At 42.2% G+C, this 23994-nt stretch overlaps 1 protein-coding gene across 1 annotated transcript; it reads right to left on the bottom strand.

Annotated features, from left to right (window-relative positions):
• Positions 1–5060: 5060 nt before the first annotated feature.
• LOC115965516 (caffeic acid 3-O-methyltransferase-like) lies at positions 5061–23373 on the bottom strand. Its single transcript, XM_031084762.1, has 4 exons — positions 22885–23373; positions 16715–17025; positions 6020–6084; positions 5061–5873 (listed from the first exon to the last, which is right to left on the bottom strand). The coding sequence occupies exons 1-4, from the start codon at positions 23304–23306 to the stop codon at positions 5577–5579; spliced, it is 1095 nt and encodes a 364-aa protein (XP_030940622.1). The 5' UTR covers positions 23307–23373; the 3' UTR covers positions 5061–5576.
• Positions 23374–23994: the final 621 nt, after the last annotated feature.

Below are 23994 nucleotides of genomic sequence, written 5' to 3'. Positions count from 1 at the left end.
AACCAAGAAGAATAGTGCAAAAACAAAATGTGCTTCCTTTTTCCCCCTTTTTTTATTATTTTATTTTATTAAAAATAAAAACACCTAGAATGAAATGCATGAATGTTATGCTATGCAAATCCTAGAGACAAAAAAAAACAAAACCAGAGAACAATGGTCACAAAGGGTAGAGCAATGAAGCACAAGGACCATATCAGAAAGACTCAGTTAGGTCGAGTCTTTTGCATCCAAAACTTTTTAGATGCACTACGAGCATTGGAGTTCTTATTCACTTGAGAATGATTACCAACTCAGGATTGGAATAAAAGTTTAAAACCTTTACCAAATCACCAATAAGTACCATAGGATCAAGTGCTTGAGGCACAGGTACTTTTGGTTTGTTTGCTCTCTTTGCAGCTTGCAGCTTGTAGCAATTTGGACGTATGTGTCCAGTCTTTCCACAAAAATGACAAACTCATGCAGGTTTATCATGTGTCTTGTCATTAGATAGGGTAGGCTTCTTAGGCTTAGATTCTTTCAGATCAACCCTAATCTTCCTAGATGATGAACCTTCTAAGGGTTTAGCAACCTCACTCATAGGGGGTTTGACAATTTCACTCACTATCTCACTCACTGAAGGTTCAGAAGAAGAAGATGAAGGAACAAACTTAGTAGAATGGGGAGCGAACACACAGATGCTATCAACATAACCTAAACCAGTTTTGTCAGAAGATGACTTTTGAACACTCAGCATTTGATCAAGTTTAGAACTAGCAGATCTAGCAACAGATAAATCAAGTTCCAAAGATTTAACTTTATCAAGCAACAACATGTTTTCAGTTTTCACATTGTTTAAAAGATCATTAGCATCAAACAATTTAACAAGCAAATTTTTTTTTTTCAAGCTCAAGAGATTCAATTTTCTTTAGGCCAAGTTCAACATTCATAGCATCCTTTGCAGCAACTTTGCAAAATTTGTTATAGGCCTCTTGAAGATCTGCATCTTCAGAGAGTTCCCCATCAGAAGGGTTCTCTTCAACAGATATGCTCTCATCAACTACAGCAGTAGCAGTGAAAGTAATGAAGTTTCCATCCTCATCACAATCAGAATCATGATCAGAAACTTCACCATCACTAAGGGTTACAACTATAGCCTTATCCATAGACTTCAAATAGGTTGGACATTCAGATTTCAAATGTCCATACCCTTGATATCCAAAACATTGAGAGCCCAAAGAATTATTGGAAGATTGACCTACTCTTTCTCTAGGTTTATCATTGTTATTAACCTTAGTGGGATCATGCTTCCTAAAATTTTTAGGTTCAGCAGTGTTTGTGCCTCTTGCCTTTCTATTGTTATTCCTGAGAAAGTTTTTAAAGTTCTTGGCAAGATAGGAAATCTCTGTAGCAGAGAGCTCATCATCAAATCCACCACTATCAACATCATCAACTGACTTAAGAGCCATTGATTTGAATTTGGTAGTTTTGGGTAGATCCAACTCATAGGATTGAAGAGATCCTACAAGCTCATCAACAGGGATGGAGTCCACATCCTTGCTTTCAGTAATGGCAGTCACCTTGGGTCTAAAGTCTTCAGTCAAAGATCTAAGAATCTTCCTAACAATTTTAGGTTGATCATAGATTTCACCCAAGTTAAAAGCAGAATTAACAATATCATTCAGTTTAGCATAGAATTCATCAAAAGATTCATTATCAGACATCCTAATGCTTTCAAATTTAGAAGTCAATTGCTGCAATTTATTTATTTTGACAGCCTTTGTACCTTCACGCACAGTTTGGAGGATATTCCAAGCAGTATGAGCGATCTCAACATTCGAGATTCTCTTAAATTCCTCCATAGAAACAGTATTAAAAATCACATTCATAGCCTTGCTATTAAACGAAGCTGCTTCTTTCTGAGAGGTTTGCCACTCACTAACAGGAGTAGTGGGCTTCTCCCATCCGTATTCAACGAAGTTCCACACTCTCTCATCAATGGATTTCAGGAAGGCTTTCATCCTTACTTTCCAGTAAGCATAATTATTCTCATCAAAGTGAGGAGGAATAACTAGAGAGTGTTCGTGTTCCATGACAACAGGGGTCAAGGATCAGCTCAAAGATCAAAGGATCAAAAACAAAAGAGCAACCCGCTCTGATACCACTTGACAGTTTTTAGACCCCTTAAACAATTGACTAAACCTAAGTAATTAGCCAAGTTGTTACTTAGTCCAATTAAACAAGTCTAGGTTATCACAATAATAAAGATCAAATCATGCAAAGTAGCGGAAAATAAATAACACACGATATGATCACCCAGAAAACCAAACCGATAAAAACCTGGGGAGGATTTGACCTAGCTATCCTCAAGGTAAACTTGAATCCACTATCTGAAAGAATCGAAGTTCATACAAAAGGACTTACAAGCACCCCCGCTTGACTTCCTAATACTACTAACCAGTAGAACTTACTGATACGACCACGTGGAAGCTCTGAATCCACGAACTCCTTTTTTCTTGGATTCCCACCAGCTACAAGCACCTCCGCTTGTGTATTCTTTAAGTTTTAATGGCAGCAACTGTTTTGATCATCAAGGTGTAGAGAATATCTCCTCCGTGAAAACCCTAAGTTTGTGTAAAGGAAAGTTCCTCTAGATCTCACAAGAGATTTACACAAACCGCAATGTGAGCAACACTAAAACGTGGCTAAGGTTTGCCTTTTATACTTAGGACAAATAAGAGACCCTAAAAACGTTTTAAAACAACTAGGGCTGAGTTGGAAAATTCTGCAGAAAAGCAATTTGCCTGAGCTTCGATCGATCGAGCCTAAGTTTCGATCGATCGAGCCAGGCCAAAAGCCATAGTGCTTTCTGCTTTACACTCGATTCCAACTTTACATTGACTTACAACTTTGAGCTAGTTTTAAACACTTCTAAACACATTGTTTTGATCATGATTTGCCAATAATACAAATTAGAGTTCTAAATACATAAAGTCCTACACTTTAGAACCTAACAGGGTATACACATACCTTACCTGAAATGTTTGCCCATGGATACTTGAATACCAATATCCATTATTATCCATACCTAATTCTTATCCGAATTTATTATCCATGGATATCCATACCCTACCCGAAACCCATTTAATTTTTTCTTTTTAAAATCCAAAAACATTTTAACTTTAAAACTCTACTTTTTTCCCAAAAAAAAACCACAAGCGACTCCGTCACGTGCGCGTCTTGGTAGAGCTTGACCGACCCGCCTTTCCGAACCGGGAAGTAGGAGTTTCGGACTTCGAAATGGTCCGGATCGATCATGATGCTGCATCGGTATATCGGATTGTCCTCACATTTCGTGAACCTCATTTCAAGTAGGAGCGATGCGTCTAGTTTCGGAGGCTTGTCGAGTGAGTTGAGCATCGGCAGCCATTCACTGATGGTTTCGCTGGAGAGGATCTGTCGAGCGGAGATGGAGGAGACGCTGATTAAATCAGCACTGAACACGTCATTGTCTTTGACATAGAATTCAACTTCGAAGGTCGAGTGTGCAAGGGGGTTCGAAGATGGAGAAGACCACCATGGTGGTGCTGGTGATTGGAGTGATGAGTTCAAGGTACTCGGCCATGGAGGCTCGGGTAAGAGAAATAGAGAGAGTGATGGTGAGGATGGAGGCTCAGGTGAGAAAGAGAGTTTGTGACTGTGTGAGTGAAAGTGAGAGACTTAGTTTTTATTTTTATTTTTTTTTTCAGGCCGGGTATGGATAATATCCATACCCTACTTGTTTAGGTTCTATCCATGAAGAACTGGATATTACTCAAAACATTTGGATCGGATAGGGTAGGATATCCATTATCCAATGGATATGGCCATCCCTATTCATGTAGTATTAATGGAAACAAGAGCATGTATCTTTTATGTTTGCATCATAAAAAATTATAAAATTATAAAAAGACAAAATGATAAAATTCTGATTTTTATTTTTTTTAATATCATCCACATGTCATTTAAGATAGATATACCATAAAATATATAAAGAGAATAGGTTACAACATTATTTGATATGTAATTTGATCTTTTATAATTACATTTAAAATATATCTATACATGAATGTAGAAACAAGTCAAACGACATCTACAACATGCACTTTATCTACAGCATGCACTTTTTGTCAGTTTGTGTCTTTTGATTATTTTCCCTTTATCATGTTGTCACGTGTTTAATTAGTTACTAACCCGCTTGTGTTTGGGTTAGTTAATTATTTTTACTACGTTTTTTTTAGAAGAAAATTGTTTTTACTACGTGATCTTTATGTGCATATATGGAGTTATTTTCAGTTATTTATTTATTTATTTTAACATATGATTGTATTATAGGATAGGATATCTATTTTATTTGCCATTGTGTCCTGTAAGACCAACTTATAGGTTGATTGGGGCAGATGCCGAACATATTCCCACATAGTAACTTAGCCCCGAATCTAGTCTTTGACTCCAAATCATTTAATTGTGTTTTGAGGGAGATGAGAGTAGAGGGTAAAGGGGGAAAAAGATGACAAAGGAAGAGAGTAGAGAGAAATGATTACCCATTCCCCTTATTTCAATGTTTTAAAAATTAATTAAGGGGAATGGAATGGATTTCTTTCCTCTTTAATTAGTTAGATGTTTTAAAAATTAGGTAAGGGGAATAGAAGGCTAGGGAATTATTATGTAAATTGACAATTATAACCCTCATTTGCATCTTTTATTTTTTTAAAGATAGTAGTGAGCGAGTTGAAGGGGAAGGGCAGATGGGGATTAATCCACAAAATATGTCATTATCTCTAAGCCATCACTTTAACCCCTTCATTTGCTAATTTGAAAAGAAAATGATATAAATTGGCATCACAAAGAAAACATTGACAATCACTTTTTATTATATATATATAAAAAGAAAACTCCATCTCCTCTTCCCCTCTAAATTCTCGTAATTTCGAGGAATTAAAAATGAGGGATTTAATTGGAATGATAGATACCCTCCAAATCTCTTGAATCCCTTCCCTTAGCTTCTTTGTAAAACATTCACACAAGGTTCATTACACCACCCCTTCTCTTTATTCCCCTTTACTATCTTCTCCTCTCTCTCCATCCAAACAAATTCTCAGTGAACTTGAAATTTTTACTGTATTTGAAATACAAAATTTATTGAAACTCAAACGCATGCATACACTCAAAGTTCCATGACTTATTAGCAATGAAACAAGAATTCAAAGCAGATAGTTGAAGACTTATTTGTAGAGTTCCATGACTCCCAACACAGTAAAGGCACGACAAATAACCTTAAAACCTGAAAATCCAGAAGCCTTGCACAAGGCCTCACAGCCTGAGCATAAAGTTCCACGACTTATTAGCAATGAAACTAGAAAAACAAGAGTTCAAAGCAGATAGTTGAAGACTTATTTGTAAAGTTCCACGACTCCCAACACAGTAAAGGCACGACAAATAACCTTAAAACCTGAAAATCCAGAAGCCTTGCACAAGGCCTCACAGCCTGAACATAAAGTTCCACGACTTATTAGCAATGAAACTAGAAAAACAAGAGTTCAAAGCAGATAGTTGAAGACTTATTTGTAAAGTTCCATGACTCCCAAGACAGTAAAGGCACGACAAATAACCTTAAAACCTGAAAATCCAGAAGCCTTGCTCAAGGCCTCAAACTCTGTCTCAGTTCTTTCCTTCCCTCCAGGTTGAATAAACATGGCATTATCAAGCATAGAAACATACTTAGCAGCATTACTCGCTTCTGGTGCCTCTGGCATTATTAAGTCCATGATAATCACCTTTCCAATCTCTGGCAGTGCATTATTGCAGTTCTTCAAAAGTTTTATGCACTGTTCATCGTTCCAGTTATGACATGTACCCTGCAGTTTTGAACATGAAAAAATTGAAAATGCAAACTATCATATTTTTTCCTTTAATTTGTCTTTTCTTTTGTGTGTGTGTGTGTGTTTTTTTTATGCCATGCCCATCTGCTTTTAAGTGTCAAATAATTAGTTAATTAACTGACCTTTATCATAATGGCGTCGCCTTTTGGAACACTTACATACATATCCCCTCCAACATGCTCAATACCTACATAGAATTTCACTTTGCTCTTTAAAAAATCCATCCTAATAAGAATATATAGCAAAAGGACAGTTCTAACGCTAGCATGATGCAGAATGCTATCAAGGGTGTAAAAAATTATTGGATACATTGATCGACTGGATTTTCAAAATGTTAACCTCTCGTAAATATATATTGATGACGTCGAAAATTGTCACCAATGAGTCACACCGTACTCGCGACTCAAAGCGAAGCTGCACACCAAGAACGAACGGAAGAAGACCTTTAGAGAGCACCGGTGTGGTGCCGGCCAAACACTCTCCGAAGGTCAAGTCAGAATTTGTCCTTTTTCCTCTAGAGCGTTAAAGAGGGTCAATTTTTCCTACCTTGATTTGCGTGAATGTTACTCCTTTTATAGTAATAGAGAGTTGGCTTTTCTTCTTGACCTCCAGATCTTTCCAATGTAGGACTCTGATACAATTTCCCTTATTGGATCTTAGGGCTTTTTCTAGGCAATAGAGATTTCGGATCATGGGCCCTTACTGCACCTGTGAGCGATGGGCCTTCGAGGCGCGTGAGACCATCTTTATACAGGCCCAACAGTTTCAATCCGTCCGGCCCATTAAGGTCGGCCCATCAAACCATTTTATCATCTCCAGTTGCCCCCTTCACTCCAATGATCCGTCCGCTTTAGGCTAAGGATCAATGGGGTGACGATCCCAACGTGGTATATGACGGGTCCTTTTATGACGGAATGCACTCCGTGATACGTCAATGTTTAAACTGGTCGACGGATTCATGCAAGATGTAATGACGGTTGCAGATAGATAAATCCGTCAGAAGGAGATTCATCAAGTTGACGGTTACATGAAGGGTACAATCCGTCGATGCATACTGACAAGTTGTCAGCATTTATTGAGCATGCCACGTGTCAATCTCTGATTGGCCGTTGTATGGGATCGAAGCGTCGCTTCGTCTTCCGTGCATCTTCTATATATATATATAAGGCGCCTCAATCCCATTTACACAATTTTCAACCAGAAATCGTCTGTCAGAGCGAAACCGTCAACTTTGTCAGAGCACCCCGTCGAGGACGAGCATCCCCCGATTACAACAACCGGCACCCATCCTCCGCCAAGGGAGGTAAGTACTTACTTTCATACAATAATCAAGTTACATTTCCGTCCAAGCATTGTTGTTAGGATTTCTATACCCGTCAATGTTTTCAAACCCGTCAGTCTTAGGTTTCATCGTCAATTGTAGGAAATGTCTAGTGCGTTAAGTAACCAGTCGGTGGTTCGTGACGGGGCGGAATACAAAGATGTATACCCGTCCGGTCATAAAGACCAAGAGAGCCCCGGCGAAGATAGGAGTCCGTCTGCCTCCTCTTCGTCCTCAACAAATGAGGATGTGGAGATAGTCGAAATAGAGGGTTCTGATGACGACGGGAATCAGAAACCGGAGTCCGTTGTAGGTGCTGATGGACTAAGGCAGTTCATCATGCTGCCAGAGTGGACAGTGCATAGGTTCACATCCGTCATCAGGGAGAGACATTTCAGTACTTTCAGAACCAACTTTCAAATACCAGACTATGTTTCCATCCGTCTACCCTATGTGTCGGAGAAGTGTTACTATGAAGGGGTTGAAGGTGTCGGAGTATACGAACAGGCGTTGAAGGCAGGACTTCGGTTCCTGCTCTCAACACTTCATAGAGAACTCTTGCACTATCTGGGGTTGTCCGTCACACAGATATCCCCTAACGCCTGGAGGGTCTTCATAGCCATGGAGATTCTGTATGGTGCCATGTCGAATGGAGAAAGGAGACTGACGGTCCGTGAATTTCTTCACTGTTACCGTCCAGACGAGATTTCTGGATCAAGGGGAATGTATAGTTTTGCTAGTCGAAGCCCCTTGTTGAAGGTGATCTTTGAGACCCCAGACTCAAACAGAGACTGGAAGAGTCGTTACTTCTTCCTTGAGGGTGACAGATGGATGAACCGTCCAGGGGAGACGGAGTATCTGCCCGTTGACACAACCTGGGCAGTGATAAATCAATCGTGTATGCACCCGTCTTAATTTTGCAATGCTTTTCATATCCGTCCATTTTTTTGTATGTCTTAGTCGTCTCTCTCTCTGCAGGTAGACGGCGCCCGCAAGTTAGCCTTGAAGAATTCAGCTTCCTTGAAAAGATTTGCAGAAAAAGTAAGCCGAAAGAGAGGACCTGAGCCAAGTTAGTGAATCCGAAAACAATACACTGGTATTGTGACGGTCCAGAACCTACACGCGAGGCCATTGCATACGACGAAAGAATACACAGACGTAAGTCCGTCAGCTTTTACCCTTGAAAATAGCCTTTAATTTTGAGAACATACTCATCCGTCCTGTATTGCAGAAATGGACGACGCGAAGAGAAGGGCAATGATAAAAACGCTGGCCGTCGAGCAAAAGAAGACGGGTGAGGTTGTAGTTCCCAAGGCGCCGGGGTCGTCGGCCAAGAGGAAGCAACCGCCGAAGTCCGACCGTCTATTCAAGCAGCCGAAGGTTTCATTGGAACCCGTTGTGGGCCTGATGGCTGAGGGTTCTAAAGCCGTCACCCCAGCCAAACACGGATCTGGTAAGCGCTTCATGCAAGCCCCACCCGTCAGCGAGGAGAAACCCCCTCCCCTTCTCCGTGACGACTCGAAGTTTGCTTTGGAGAAGCTTTCGTCGATAATTTCCGCAGAAGACTACGAGGACCTGGGGAATCATTCGACGGAGGCAATGGGGGAGACGGGTTTATTCGCTGTTGGACAGGTAACCTTTTTATCTGTCAGTGTTTGTCCGTCCACTCTTAGTTTTAAATTTAACCCCTCTTAATTTTGTTTATTTCAGTCCTTGGTTATGATGAAGGGCTTGATGGACCGTTGCCTCAACCGTGAAGCGGCTCTGGAACGTGTTCGGTCAAAAGCTGGGCAGACGGAGGAGGAGCTTAGCCAACTGCACAAGTGGAAGTCCACAATGGAGCAGAAATTCGAACTGTCTGAGAAGACCAGAAAAGAGCTTGAACAGAGGACGGAAGAAGCTGGGAAGGCCTTGAAGGGTAAGGATGATGAAGTGAAGGATTTGAAGAAGAAGCTCCGTCAGGCCAAGGAGGACGCCGTCAAAGAGTATCGCGACTCTGAGGCTTTGCTGAAAGAGCTTGGGGGATCGTTCCTTCAAGGTTTTGACGATGCACTCCGTCAGGTAAAAAAGGCCTACCCAGATCTGGACGTGTCCATGATAACACTCACTGATCAAGATCAGATGTCTGCTCTGCCCGTCGCCTCAGAAAATATGGAGGACCTCTTTGGAGACGAAGCAGCTCAAGGTGACGGAGAGTCCGCTATGCCGAATGAGGTTCCTATTGCCGACGCCAAGAAAGCTGATTAACCCCATGTAATTGTTGAGGAGGATCCGTCCCCTTTTTATATATTTTTAGTACTTTGTAAACGGTTTGTTTTAAGTTTGCTTTTGTACTGAACAATGTTTTTCTTTCATAATATGCTTCTTCATTAATTGTAACCGTTTAAGGATTTTCTTTCCGTCTTCTTGTATATTAGGTGTTAATTTGGACAAACTGTTCTGTTTATCCGTCCACTTAAAAAGTTTTCCTCACCTTTAATCGGACCCGTCTATGACGTATACGATATACTATCCGTCCACTTTTATGGGCAGTTTTTTATCAAGTCGATGGTCCGTTCACCTTGTGGTGGTTATACTGTCCAATTAACGAACTTATTAAATTACTCACCGTTTTGGGTGATCCGTCCACTTTGTGGCGGCTACACCGTCCGCTTTATGTACGTATATAATTAATACAACGTTTTGGGCGATCCGTCCCCTTTGTGGCGGCTGTACCGTCCACTTTATGGACTTGTAGAATTACTCACCGTTTTGGTGATCCGTCCACTTTGTGGAGGCTATACCGTCCAATTTATGGACTTGTATAACTCTCACCGTTTTGGTGATCCGTCCACTTTGTGGAGGCTATACCGTCCAATTAATGAACTTATTAAATTACTCACCGTTTTGGGTGATCCGTCCACTTTGTGACGGCTGTACTGTCCACTTTATGGACTTGTAGAATTGCTCACCGTTTTGGTGATCCATCCACTTTGTGGAGGCTATACCGTCCAATTTATGGACTTGTATAATTCTCACCGTTTTGGGTGATCCGTCCACTTTGTGGAGGCTATACCGTCCAATTTATGGACTTGTATAATTCTTACCGTTTTGGTGATCCGTCGGACGTTCATCTTGTAGATTTCAAGTAATCATCTGTGTAGGATGGTGGCACCCGTGTAAGATGGTCCGTCCATCTTGTGGACTTTATTTCGTGTCCGTCCATCTTGTGGACTTTTAACTAGCATTCGTTAACTTTGAGGACAATTGTAATGACATCCAAGTAGAAGAAGATCATAATTGTATCTAATTATAGAGATGCGTAAAGGAAAAGTGCCTGCCCCCTTGGGCTTAAAAAAGGCACGACAAGATTGTAGCAAGAGAAACACAGTTTAAAGAAAAAACTTATAAATAGTTAATAAAAGCCAAATGGAAAATTGGTTGCCGTTCGCCGTGTTAGTATCACTGGTAGTATTTCCTCAAATGTTCAGCATTCCATGGATGCGGTAGCTTCTCCCCCTCTGTAGTCTCCAGGTGGTATGTTCCTTTCCTTTTCCATGCCGTGACTCTGTAAGGTCCTTCCCAGTTGGGGCCGAGTTTTCCCTGTGTAGGGTCTCTAGCTGCACCCATGACCCTCCTGAGTACCAGGTCTCCTACTCGGAAGTCTCTGTGTCGGACCCGGGAGTTGTAATGTCTGGCCATGCGATCCTGGTATCTTGCGATCCTTTGCTCCACCGCCGACCTTACCTCATCTATCAGGTCCAGCTGTAGCCTCAAAGATTCGTCGTTCCTGCCTTCGTCATGGTTGTGAACCCTGTGACTTGTGAGGCCAACTTCTGTGGGGATGACCGCCTCACTCCCGTATGTCAGTCGGAATGGCGTCTCTCCTGTCGGAGTCCTCGTCGTTGTCCTGTATGCCCATAGTATGCTCGGTAATTCTTCGGGCCATATTCCCTTTGCCCCCTCGAGCCGAGTCTTGATAATCTTTAGCAGGGATCGGTTCATGACTTCAACCTGGCCATTGGCCTGAGGATGGGCGGGTGATGAGTAGTGGTTTTTTATTCCTAGCTGTGTGTAGAAATCCCGGAAGTGGCCGTTGTCGAACTGCCTCCCGTTATCCGAGACAAGGACTCTAGGAATACCAAACCTGCATACGATGCACCGCCAAACAAAACTTCTAATATTCTTTTCTGTAATGGTGGCCAAGGGTTCCGCTTCTACCCATTTTGTGAAGTAGTCAATACCCACTACCAAGAACTTTAGCTGCCTTACCGCCGTTGGGAAAGGTCCCATGATATCCAGTCCCCACTGAGCGAACGGCCATGGAGCCGTCATAGGGGTCAGCTCCTCAGCTGGCTGTCCGATAAAATTGCTGAACCTCTGGCATTTGTCGCAGCTTTTAATGTAAGACTCGGCATCCTTCTGCATGGTTGGCCAGTAATAGCCAGCCCGTACCAGTTTGTGCACCAACAACCGCGATCCAGAGTGGTTCCCGCATATTCCTTCGTGTACTTCCCTCATTACGTAGTCTGCCTCCTCTACTCCGAGGCATCTTAGGTAAGGGCGGGAGAAACCTCTCTTGTAAAGAATGTCTTTTATCAGGACGAATCTTGCCGCTTGGACTTTCAGCTTCCTTGCTGCCTCCTTCTCTTGTGGCAGTAACCCGTCCTTCAAGTATGAAGTTATCTGGGTGGTCCAGTTTCTTTCAGAGCGTATCTCCTGCATATTGTCGGGGTCTATTAGTGGAAAGAGTTGAACAAAGGAAAGTACATTACCCGGTGTCGTCACATGTTCTGCTGAGGCGGCTTTGGCTAGCCGATCGGCGAGCTCATTTTCTCCCCTTGGGATTTGGACGACCGTCGCTTTTAGCCCGTTAACTCTTGCCCTCACTTGATCAAGATATCTCTTCAACCTTTCCCCCTTGCATTCATAGTCTCCGTTTACTTGATTGGTCACGACCTGAGAGTCGCAATGGACGGCCACACTTTCAGCTCCGGCGGCTTTGGCTAGGTCTAGTCCTGCCGCCACCGCTTCGTATTCTGCTTCATTGTTGGTAATGGGGAAGTCGAGACGGACCATACATTCGATCTTGTCTCCTTCGGGTGACAGCAACACTATGCCGGCCCCTCCAATTCGCCGATTGGATGACCCGTCGGTGTAGATGCTCCACTTGGGGGGTTCCTCTGCCCCCTTGTCCTCGTCACGCGTAAACTCTGTTATGAAGTCGGCTACAGCTTGTCCTTTAATGGCCACACGCGGACGGTACTTGATATCAAACTCACTCAATTCTATTGCCCACAGCGTCAGTCGACCTGCGGCTTCAGGATTACTCAGTGCCCTTCGCAAGGGCTTGTCGGTCATTACGTTCACGGTATGGGCTTGGAAGTAGGGTTTGAGCTTGCGAGCCGCCGTGACCAATGCGAAAGCCAGTTTCTCCATAGGTTGGTATCTTTCTTCGGCACCGCGGAGCGCCCGGCTGGCGTAGTATACAGGCTTCTGTGCATTATCCTCTTCTCTAATTAAGGCCGCGCTGACGGCGACAGAGGAGACAGCCAAGTAGAGGAAAAGTTCATCACCGGGCTGCGAGGGACTCAATAGTGGTGGTGAAGATAGGTATGCCTTTAATTCCTCGAACGCTCGCTGACACTCGTCCGTCCACTCGAAGGATTTCTTTAATGTGCGAAAGAATGGCAAGCACTTGTCCGTGGCTCTCGACACGAATCTATTTAATGCCGCTATCTTGCCGTTAAGGCTTTGTATCTCCTTCACATTTCGCGGGGGGGCCATCTCTACTATGGCTCGGATTTTGTCCGGGTTAGCCTCAATCCCCCTCTGGGATACCATGAACCCTAGGAACTTGCCTGCCGTTACGCCGAATGCGCACTTTCCCGGATTGAGTTTCATGTTGTAGGATCGAAGCGTACCGAACGTTTCCTTAAGATCTTCCAGGTGGTCTTCCTCCTTCCGGCTCTTCACCAGCATGTCGTCGACATAGACTTGAACATTCCTCCCGATTTGCTGCGCGAACATCTTGTTCATTAGCCTTTGGTATGTTGCCCCTGCATTCTTCAGGCCGAATGACATTACTTTGTAACAGAATAGTCCTTGGCTGGTTACGAACGAAGTCTTTTCCTGATCGGCCTCGTGCATGCGGATCTGGTTATAACCCGAGAAAGCGTCCATGAAGCTTAATAATTGGTGTTGAGCCGTCGAGTCTACTAGGACGTCGACTCTTGGAAGGGGATAGCTATCTTTAGGGCACGCTTTGTTAAGATCGGTGAAATCCACGCACATCCGCCACTTGCCGCTCGCTTTCTTCACCATTACCACATTCGCCAGCCAATCGGGATAGTAGACTTCCCTGATGAAGCTTGCCTCTTGGAGTTTGCGGACCTCTTCCGCTATTGCTTGGTCTCGTTCCGGTGCGAACACTCTCTTCTTTTGTCGGACGGGTGGAAATGAGGGCAATACATTCAATTTGTGTACCATGACCGAGGGATCGATTCCCGGCATATCGTCATGGCTCCAGGCGAACACATCCTTATTGCTCCTCAAGAAAGCTACGAGTTCTTGACGGATTGCGGGTTTGGCAAGCGTTCCGATCTTGGTTGTTCTGTCCGGATTGGAACTGTCGAGAGTTATCTCCTCCAGCTTCTCTGTGGGTTCCGCCACCGTTCGGTGCTCTTCTATGTTCAAAGCCTGGATTTGGTCTTGCATCTCCATCATAGCTACGTAGCATTCTCGTGCGGCAACTTGACTTCCGCGTAGCTCTCCTACCCCATACTCCGTTGGGAACCTGATCATTAGGTGGTAAGTTGACGTTGCCGCCTTCCACGAGTTGAGCGTAGGCCGTCCAAGAATAGCATTGTAAGCGGACGAGCAATCGACCACCAAGAATGTCACGTTCCTGGTTATCTGTTGGGGGTAATCTCCTACCGTCACCGGTAATGTTACCGAGCCCAAAGGGAATACCCTACTCCCTCCGAAACCAACGAGCGGGGCGTCTGTCGGTATTAGCAGCTCCCTGTCAATCCTCATTTGCTGGAATGCTGGATAGTACAAGATGTCGGCCGAGCTGCCGTTGTCGATCAACACTCGGTGCACGTTGTAGTCTCCTGTCCGCATGCTGACGACGAGGGCATCGTCGTGTGGATGGTGTAGGCGCCGTGCATCCTCTTCCGTGAACCCAACAATAGGGACTTCTCTGTCTGCTATCCTTGGCACTCTGCCCGTCGACTGGACATTCTGTACCATCCGAAGGTATGTTTTGCGAGCCTTCTTTGACGATCCGGTCGCAGTAGTTCCTCCGATTATCATTCTTATGTCTCCTATTGGGGGTCTTGGTCGCTCGTTTTCTCGGCGGAGTTGTTGTTCCTGCGGGGGTTGATCCGTTCTCCCCTTGTTGACGAACTTCTGCAGCTTCCCTTATCGGATAAGGGCTTCGATTTGCTGCTTCAAGTCGTAGCAATCGGCCGTGTCGTGGCCGTGGTCACGATGAAAGCGGCAATATTTGTCTCTGGACCTTTTGCTGGGGTCACTCTTCAGCTTTCCTGGGAACGTCAGGGACCCTTCGTCCTTAATCTGCATTAGGACTTGGTCAATCGGCGCGTTTAGCGGGTGAAACTTGCGAACCTTCCGCCCATGGGTTTTGGTCGTCTGTCCTCCCTTCGGTCTCCCATCCTTCCTTTCTTCCGCCCCTGGTCCTGTCGGGAATCCTCCTCTCAGTCTCTTTTCTTGGGTCTATCTTCTCGCGATAATAGTGCATCCTCAGCGTTCATATATTTGGTGGCCCTGTAAAGCACCTCCGACATGGTCTTGGGGTCGTTTTTGTATAGGGAGAACAAAAACTTACCCCCCTTCAGCCCATTCGTGAATGCTGCTACCAATATCTTGTCGTCGACTTCGTCGATCGAGAGCGCTTCCTTATTGAAGCGTGATATGTAGGCCCGCAGCGTCTCCTCCTCTCGCTGCTTGATGTTCATTAAACAAGCCGTGGATTTTCTATACCGATGTCCTCCGATGAAGTGCGTGGTAAATTGAGCACTTAGTTCCTTGAAGGTGCTGATGGAGTTGGGTGCTAGTTGGCTGAACCAAATCCTTGCTGTGCCCTTTAGGGTAGTAGGAAAGGCCCTGCACATAATCGCGTCTGCCACTCCCTGAAGATGCATCAGGGTCTTGAAGGTCTCTAGGTGATCTAGAGGGTCCTTGACTCCGTCATAACTATCCATATTCGGCATGCGGAACTTATTCGGCAGGGGGAAGGAGTTGACGGTTGTCGTGAAGGGCGAGTCAGTCCGGTTGACAAGGTCGTCAAGATCACTTGACACTCGACCCTTGAGAGCATTCATCATTACATCCATCTGTTCCTTAATCGCCTGCATCTCCACTATGATGGATTGTGGAGCTGTATCCGTCGGGGAAGGGATGTTAACGTCCCGTCGCGCTAGTCTGCTCGGGGCGTTGCTCTCCTGCTGTCCGTCCTGATCTCTCCTTTCAGCGCTGGTCCCTTCTTGATCCGCTCCTTGGTTATTGACCGCCGCATTCTTTTGGTTCAGCTGCTCTTCTAGGTCGTGGTTTTGTTTGGTTAGGCGCTCCACGGCTGTGGCGAGCGTCTTGACCTGTTTTTCAAGGGCAGTCGTGGGGGCTTCTTCTTGAACGTCATTCGTGGTTGCCATTGAGCGAGTGAGTACCATGTAACTCTTTTGTCTAGGAAGCGATTAAGCGCTACACGTTCCCACAGACGGCGCCAACTGATGACGTCGAAAATTGTCACCAATGAGTCACACCGTACTCGCGACTCAAAGCGAACCTGCACACCAAAAACGAACGGAAGAAGACCTTTAGAGAGCACCGGTGTGGTGCCGGCCAAACACTCTCCGAAGGTCAAGTCAGAATTTGTCCTTTTTCCTCTAGAGCGTTAAAGAGGGTCAATTTTTCCTACCTTGATTTGCGTGAATGTTACTCCTTTTATAGTAATAGAGAGTTGGCTTTTCTTCTTGACCTCCAGATCTTTCCAATGTGGGACTCTGATACAATTTCCCTTATTGGATCTTAGGGCTTTTTCTAGGCAATAGAGATTTCGGATCATGGGCCCTTACTGCACCTGTGAGCGATGGGCCTTCGAGGCGCGTGGGACCATCTTTATACAGGCCCAACAGTTTCAATCCGTCCGGCCCATTAAGGTCGGCCCATCAGACCATTTTATCATCTCCATATATATATATATGTGTGTGTGTGTGTGTGTATAGTTAAATTCAATCTAAGACCTATTTTCCTCCATTCCAATTTTATAGTCCAGATATTTCAATTTTCCTTTTTACAACCTGTGCAAATACATCGCTATTAGCTTGAGAAAGTGTAGCATTATAATACAAGCACAACTTTTCTTTCTTTAATATGGTTACTTGTAATAATTTTAATTTGGGTATTTTTTAAAAGTAGATAGTTGCATGAACGTGTCATTTATCATCTTGGTTGCACTCTAGTACACTTATCGATTATTAAGATATGTTAGTACCTGCATAAGATGGTGCGCGTTGTATCACCTGAGGCAAATCAAAGTTGATGCCTTTAATGGAAGGGTACTTGGAAATGATCATGTTGAGGCTTGCTCCAGTGCCACCACCAACATCAACTAACAATGATATCCCCTCAAATCCTTCGTATTTCTCAAGAATTTTTTTCATATGTATTCCCGAGAGATCAGCCATTGCCTTGTTAAAAAAATTATTCAATGTTGGATCAGCTTTCATGTATTGGAAGATGGACATTCCATGGACTTTCTGAAAAAGATTACCTCCTCCAAGAATAGCATCCTTAAAATGTAGCCTATAACACAATGAATTCCAAAAAATAAAAAATAAAAAATAAATAAATAATGAAGTTTAGTAATTAAAACAAGCTAAATTCTCCATTTAGCTAGGCTTTACTATTATAATATGTTTGTAAACAAACTCATGAACATGTGGCTCTATTTAAAAATATAAAATATTATATTTTTACCTGTATACTTGTACAAATATTGCTTTATAGACTTTTAGAGAGTATAAATTTGTAAATATATTTCATATGATGTCAAATAATTATTTTTAGTTTATTGATAATATAAAAAGTACACTTGTACAAAAAATTCATAAATTTGTAAAATGAGAAAAAAAAAATTAGTCATGGTTTTACTATGTGTCCATTTGAGAACAAATTATTTAGCTTTTTACTTAAAGTATGCTAAAATATAATCATACTTGAAAAAGTGAGATTTTTTTTTTTTTTTTTAAATGAGGTTTTAAAAAACTGTACATAAAAAATAAAAATAAAAAGCAAAAAGTTGTACATAAAAGTTAAAAAAAAAAAAAAAGCAAAAAGCTAGTTTATAAACTAATCCCAAACACACTATGGTTGTGTTTGGCATCGGCTAAAAAAAAAATGCAGTTTTTATTATTATTTAGCTTATTTTTCTACTATTCAGCTTGTTTTTGTTACTATTCATTAGTCTCATTGTACTTTTTGGTTTCAGCTAAATAAACTATTCCCAAACGAATACTATGTGTCCGTTTGTGCCTTAAAAAAGTGAGAAAAAAGTGAGATTTAAAAAGCCATATATAAAAGTTAAAAACTAAAAACTAAAAACTAATACTAAAACCTGATGTAAAACTCACCCTACATGGTAAAGGAATAAGTTAATTGTGATATATCAGATTGATTGGATATTGACTAAATGTTATGTGGATATATACCGAGTCTCACATTGGAAATATATATTGGGTTGTAACTAAACTCTACAAGGATTCTAAATTGTAAGTTGATTATGCTTAGCATTTTTAATTAGATCATTATATATAGACAAGGGCGGCCCAACATAATTTAAGGCATAAGGTGAAAAATTTATGCGGGTTCTTTAATATGTAAATATTAATTAAACAAAATTATTTAATATTAATCAAATCATGGTTAATTTGATACCATTAAATACATAATTTGATAAATAATACCAACTAAACTAATGTTTTTTTTTTTTTTGAGAGAGAGTTTCAACTTATGGCGTCCGCTTTTGATGATAGCTCTTTATCATCAAACCAAGACACTAATCAATTTTTGGTGTAGGTAGAGATTGAACTCAAGATCTCTTATACAACCATCAGAGAGTTTACCAGTTAAGCTAACTAGAACCCACAACTAAACTAATGTTAATTTCATATAGAGAATTGAATATCATAGTTGAACCATAAATATTAATATAAAAAATAGAAATATATTACGATTAAAAAAGATACTTTATTTTGGATATATAACGATGCATACTTAAGTAAAGTTATAATCTAATTTTTAATTTTATATCTCATCTTTAAGAGAGAGATATATATATATATATATATATATATATTATTTAGTGTGTGGCTTTGTAAGATATCAGTTTACAAAAATTAAAGTCTTAAACTATTAATTTAACACATTTGCAATCTTTAAAAAAAAAAAAAACATTTTAGGGTTTTAATTGGGTTAGAGTTTTATTGATCTTGTACTTTGAGAGTCTTAATAGAAATGAAAAGGAAAAATGCATTAAAACCATTATAAAATGTTCAAAATATAATGTAACATTGACTCTTATTGATAAACTTCATCAATTTAACTAATTAATGTTTAAATCATTTTTTTTGTAATTAATAACATGACAATTTGTAAGTCAATAGTAAAATTATAGTATCCTTAACATCATTAATAAAAAAGAAAGAACAACCTTTAATATATATATATATATATATTGTAAGGACATGATTTTTAACGACCCAAGGGTGGGCTCGTATGTAAAGGGGCCCGAACAATATGATTTGTAGAGAGTAGGCTTGGAAAAGCTTGACCTTGGTCGTTGGGCAACGGTTTAGTCGGGATTTTCATGGAAGCCCCTGCGAAGGTGGGTTTGGCCTATATGGCTAAGCCTTGCATGGATGTGGTGAAAATATCTTTCTCCTCGGAATTAGTCCGAGGAGCGTCTTGTCCTCGCCGTCCTCCTTTCTTATGAGTTCGTTCTCCCCATTTTCTCTGGTTCTTGGGCAGACCTCCCCCTTTTTCTCAGCTCTTTCTCCCTTTTATACTAGTATTTCCTTCTCATTCTTCATCTACGTGTCCGTTTCTCCTTGTTCAGGGTGGTTACTTGTCTTATCAATTCTTACGTCGGAGTGGTTGGGAAGAGCTGGACAGCATGGTATGAGTATGGGTTTGTCAGGCGATGGGCTCCACATTAAGGCGTTGGCAGCCTTCTCCCTTGTGCTGCTCTTGTACTGAATTTGTCCTTTTCTTCAGGCCTTTTTGCGAGATGTTGGGCGTAAAGTCGTCCTCGGCCACATCCTTGGACCTTCAAGAAGCTTTCATTGCGCGTTCTCAGCAGTAGGGCTCCTCGGTCTGGGCTTGAGCTTTCAATATAAAATGGGCTGGGACTTCAGATTTCGGGCCCCACAATAGCCCCTCAAAATCCTGCTGCCCGAATTTTTAGTTGGGGAGGAGGGTTTTGGTGACGTTAGGCCCATATTATGGCTCGCTCAAATCTAGTACTCCACTATTATTTGTGTTTTTTTTTTTCATTTACATGGGAGGCGTGTCAAGATAAGGGCCACTCCTTTATTTTTCGCTCACGCGGGGTCCTCTGACATTTTAGTACTCGAGGCGTGCCTTCACGAGGATCTTCAGATCCTACGGCTGAGGATGAGGTTGGAAATTGAGCCGAGTCTGCTTTGTCTGTAGCATTCCTTGGAAATTTGCATGAATTAAATGCCACCGGTTTACTTCTGTGTATAAATAGGGTAGGGGGTCACTCCACCTGTACATGAACTCTCCTGTTCCCTTCAGAATCATACTTCTTCTTTCATATTCACGATCTCCATTTCTAGTGCCACTCTGCCTCAAAGCAAGATGTTTGAGGTGTGGATGGGGATGAAAGGTCTCCGCACGCTTCAGAGGCACCGAATCCTCAAGGTGATATGGTACGGACAAGGATGGCACAGATTCAGGCCAGTCCCCCGCTTTGACAAGAGGAAGATGGTATTCCTCTCTCTTTTAGTCAAAATCCGAAGTAGGTTCTGGTCATGCCAAATTTTTGGTATGTCAGAAGAAGGAATTTCCGCCATCAGCGCCGTCTGCCTTGTCGCAGGCAAATTTTCGCGGGGGCTCCTCAACTTCCGGCTCCCTGCACTTTTTCTTCAACGGTGCAGGCCTCAAGTTGGGTTCCCTGCACCTTTTCTTCAGCGACGCTAGCCCGAAGCCAGGTGCTCTCTGCATCTTTTCTTCAACGGTGCAGGCCCCACGTTGGGTTCTTTAGCTGCCTGAGTTATGGGCATGTAAAAGTATTAAGGAATGGTTTTCTTACACAACTCCTCGGAACAGCAGCCAATCTCTCCTCTGCACTTCTTCTTCGGCTTTATCTTCATTTTCTTGTATCTTTTCTTTTCACTTATGTAATTAGCTTTAGTATAAGCTTATTCTAGCTTTTCATTGTACCATGTACTATTTATTTGTCTTAATAAAAAATGAGTTTATTTCTTTCTAAATATTTTTCCTTTTGGCAGCAATAACTTTGTGAATGAATGTTGAATATACGTTTGCCTTTAATGATACTTGGAGCAGAAAAATGCCTTAAAACAAATTCCTACTAGTTTAAACTTACTGACATTATCAAGCATAACAATGGTAATTCTCAATAAATTAAACTCTTGGAACTAACCGAGATAATGGCCGAGCGCTGTGCGATGCATGCTAGACAGATGTCCGAAAACGATAAACTTCTAAATAATTCATCCGAGAGTGTAGCCGAGCAGTGAGGGACCTCAATCGTGTTTTTGGTAGCATATTGCTCTATGTTGCATCAATCCCTTTGGTATTGAGGATCCGAGGGTAGACTAGGGAATCCATTCAGTATGGGGATTAACCCAACTGTTAATGGGTAGTTCTCGGATAAATTCTAAGGTTCATGTAACGTGATTTTGCTTTTAAGTAATTGGTTTCCCCATGGGCTTGAGTCCGAGGACCATGCAAGGCCTTGGTTCTGTCCAAAACTTGTGAGATTTCTTTTTTGTACTTGGTTTCCCCATAGGCTTGAGTCCGAGGACTATGCAAGGCCTTGGTTCTGTCTAAAACTTGTAATTTTTTATTTTTTTATTTTTTTTATTTTTTACTTGGTTTCCCCATAGGCTTGAGTCCAAGGACCATACAAGGCCTTGGTTTTGTCCAAAACTTGTAATTTTTTTTTTTTTTTTACTTGGTTTCCCCATAGGCTTGAGTCCGAGGACCATGCAAGGCCTTGGTTCTGTCCAAAACTTGTGAGATTTTTTTTTGTACTTGGTTTCCCCATAGGCTTGAGTCCGAGGACCCATGTCCAAAACTTTTTTTGTACTTGGTTTCCCCATAGGCTTGAGTCCGAGGACCAAAAAACTTGTGAGATTTCTTTTTTGTACTTGGTTTCCCCATAGGCTTGAGTCCGAGGACCATGCAAGGCCTTGGTTCTATCCAAAACTTGTGAGATTTCTTTTTTGTACTTGGTTTCCCCATAGGCTTGAGTCCGAGGACCATGCAAGGCCTTGGTTCTGTCCAAAACTTGTGAGATTTCTTTTTTGTTTATTTATATTTCAAATGTAAGCCCCTAGACCAGGGCGGGGAGAGTTGGCTTGAGGCCAAAAGCCCCTAGAGTTGCCCGCGCCATTGGCACTGCAAGGCGTAGCCCCTAGCAGAAGTTTATGTCGGAGCAACTGCTGCATGTTCACCAGAGATGGAGAAAACCCCGCGAATCTCTGCTTGCTAGAGAGTTGACTTCACCGCCACCTGCGCCGACGCGCAAGCTCCCCACAGACGGCGCCAATTGTAAGGACACGATTTTTAACGACCCAAGGGTGGGCTCGTATGTAAAGGGGCCCGAACAATACGATTTGTAGAGAGTGGGCTTGGAAAAGCTTGACCTTGGTCGTTGAGCAACGGTTTAGTCGGGATTTTCATGGAAGCCCTTGCGAAGGTGGGTTTGGCCTGTATGGCTAAGCCTTGCACGGATGTGGTGATAAGATCTTTCTCCTCGGAATTAGTCCGAGGAGCGTCTTGTCCTCGCCGTCCTCCTTTCTTATGAGTTCGTTCTCCCCCTTTTCTCTGGTTCCTGGGTAGACCTCCCCCTTTTTCTCAGCTCTTTCTCCCTTTTATACTAGTATTTCCTTCCCATCCTTCATCTATGTGTCCGTTTCTCCTTGTTCAAAGTGGTTACTTGTCTTATCAATTCTTACGTCAGAGTGGTTGGGAAGAGCTGGACAGCATGGTATGAGTATGGGTTTGTCAGGCGATGGGCTCCACATTAAGGCGTTGGCAGCCTTCTCCCTTGTGCTGCTCTTGTACTGAATTAGTCCTTTTCTTCAGGCCTTTTTGCGAGATGTTGGGCGTAAAGTCATCCTCGGCCACATCCTTGGACCTTCAAGAAGCTTTCATTGCGCGTTCTCAGCAGTAGGGCTCCTCGGTCTGGGCTTGGGCTTTTAATATAAAATGGGCTGGGACTTCAGATTTCGGGCCCCACATATATATATATAATTTTATAAAAATTTGAACATTTAACTATGAGAAGTGGGGACTTTTATCCTAAGGGAATTTTTTTTTTTTTTTTTGGTGGGCCTTAGGCCTAGGCTTAACTTGCCTGTGCCTTGGGCCGCCCTGTATATAGATACGTACCAAACCTCTACTGCGGCTCTATGTAAAGCAAACAATGAGATTGAACCTGCAGATCCTCCATCTTCATCCTGAACATAGAACTTGCCAGCTGTTGAGACTCGATAAAGTCTCTCAACACTTCCATCTTCGCAGGTTCGCATAGAGCAAGTAAGAAGTGAGTAGCTAGCAAGTAAACGCAGAATGCGATCTAGCATATAAGGAGCATCAGGGCTCTGTGTGGGAAGCTGAGAAGCAATCTCAGAGGGCGACATGTAAGCATCGGGGCTTGCCTTAGCAATGATCTCAAACAGGTTGAGCTCAATGGCAACGTGTAGTACCATGGGAAATGCGTGAGAGCTTGACAGTAGCTTTGCATAGAGACATGCATCGTCATCTTCTTCATTAATAGACGAGGGTGTTCCCTGGTTTTGAGTGGAACTCATTTTTAAATTGCTTCTTAATTTGCTTTTTCCTGTGCTCGAGGCATGGCCTGTTGTTCGATTTCAAGTAAATTTTTTCAGTTCAAATACCAAACAATCCTCACTTCTAACTTATTCACTTCAACTTTTGGAAATTTTCTCTGAGCACCTGTCATCCAACTAACTTCTGTTGGACTGGTTGGCTGAGATTCTGAGAACCAAAAATGGGGGAAAAAAATATTAATCTTGACATAACAAAAATGATAAGACAACATAAAATGTTACAAAATGTGACATTTTATGTGTGTCTAGATGGCAGAATTGAAAAAGGTCCAATAATGGATGTCCCGTTTCTCACAAAATGTGACATTTTATGTGTGTCTAGACGGCAGAATTGAAAAAGGTCCAATAATAGATGTCCCGTTTCGTTGAGCACCACAAAATCCACAAATGTGAACAGAATCCTAACATAATTTGATTCTCCAATCTTGTCATGAATTATCGATACAGGATCACAATACGAGGAAATGTCCTTAGGTGATTTAACACACAGTAACTATATTTTTATACATCAAACAAAATTAAATAATAATAGTAATCTTACACAAGTCATCAGAATTGGCATCTTTAAAATAATAGGAAAGTTGGGAATCATATATCTACTTCTATCTTTTAATTCTATTAACTATATAAAAAGAGCCCATAAACTTAT

The sequence above is a fragment of the Quercus lobata genome, chromosome 10, assembly GCF_001633185.2.
Source record: "Quercus lobata isolate SW786 chromosome 10, ValleyOak3.0 Primary Assembly, whole genome shotgun sequence".
In the NCBI taxonomy this organism is placed as follows: domain Eukaryota; kingdom Viridiplantae; phylum Streptophyta; class Magnoliopsida; order Fagales; family Fagaceae; genus Quercus; species Quercus lobata.
The sequence above is the reverse complement of the archived record's forward strand: the minus strand, read 5'-3'. Positions and strand labels throughout refer to the sequence as shown.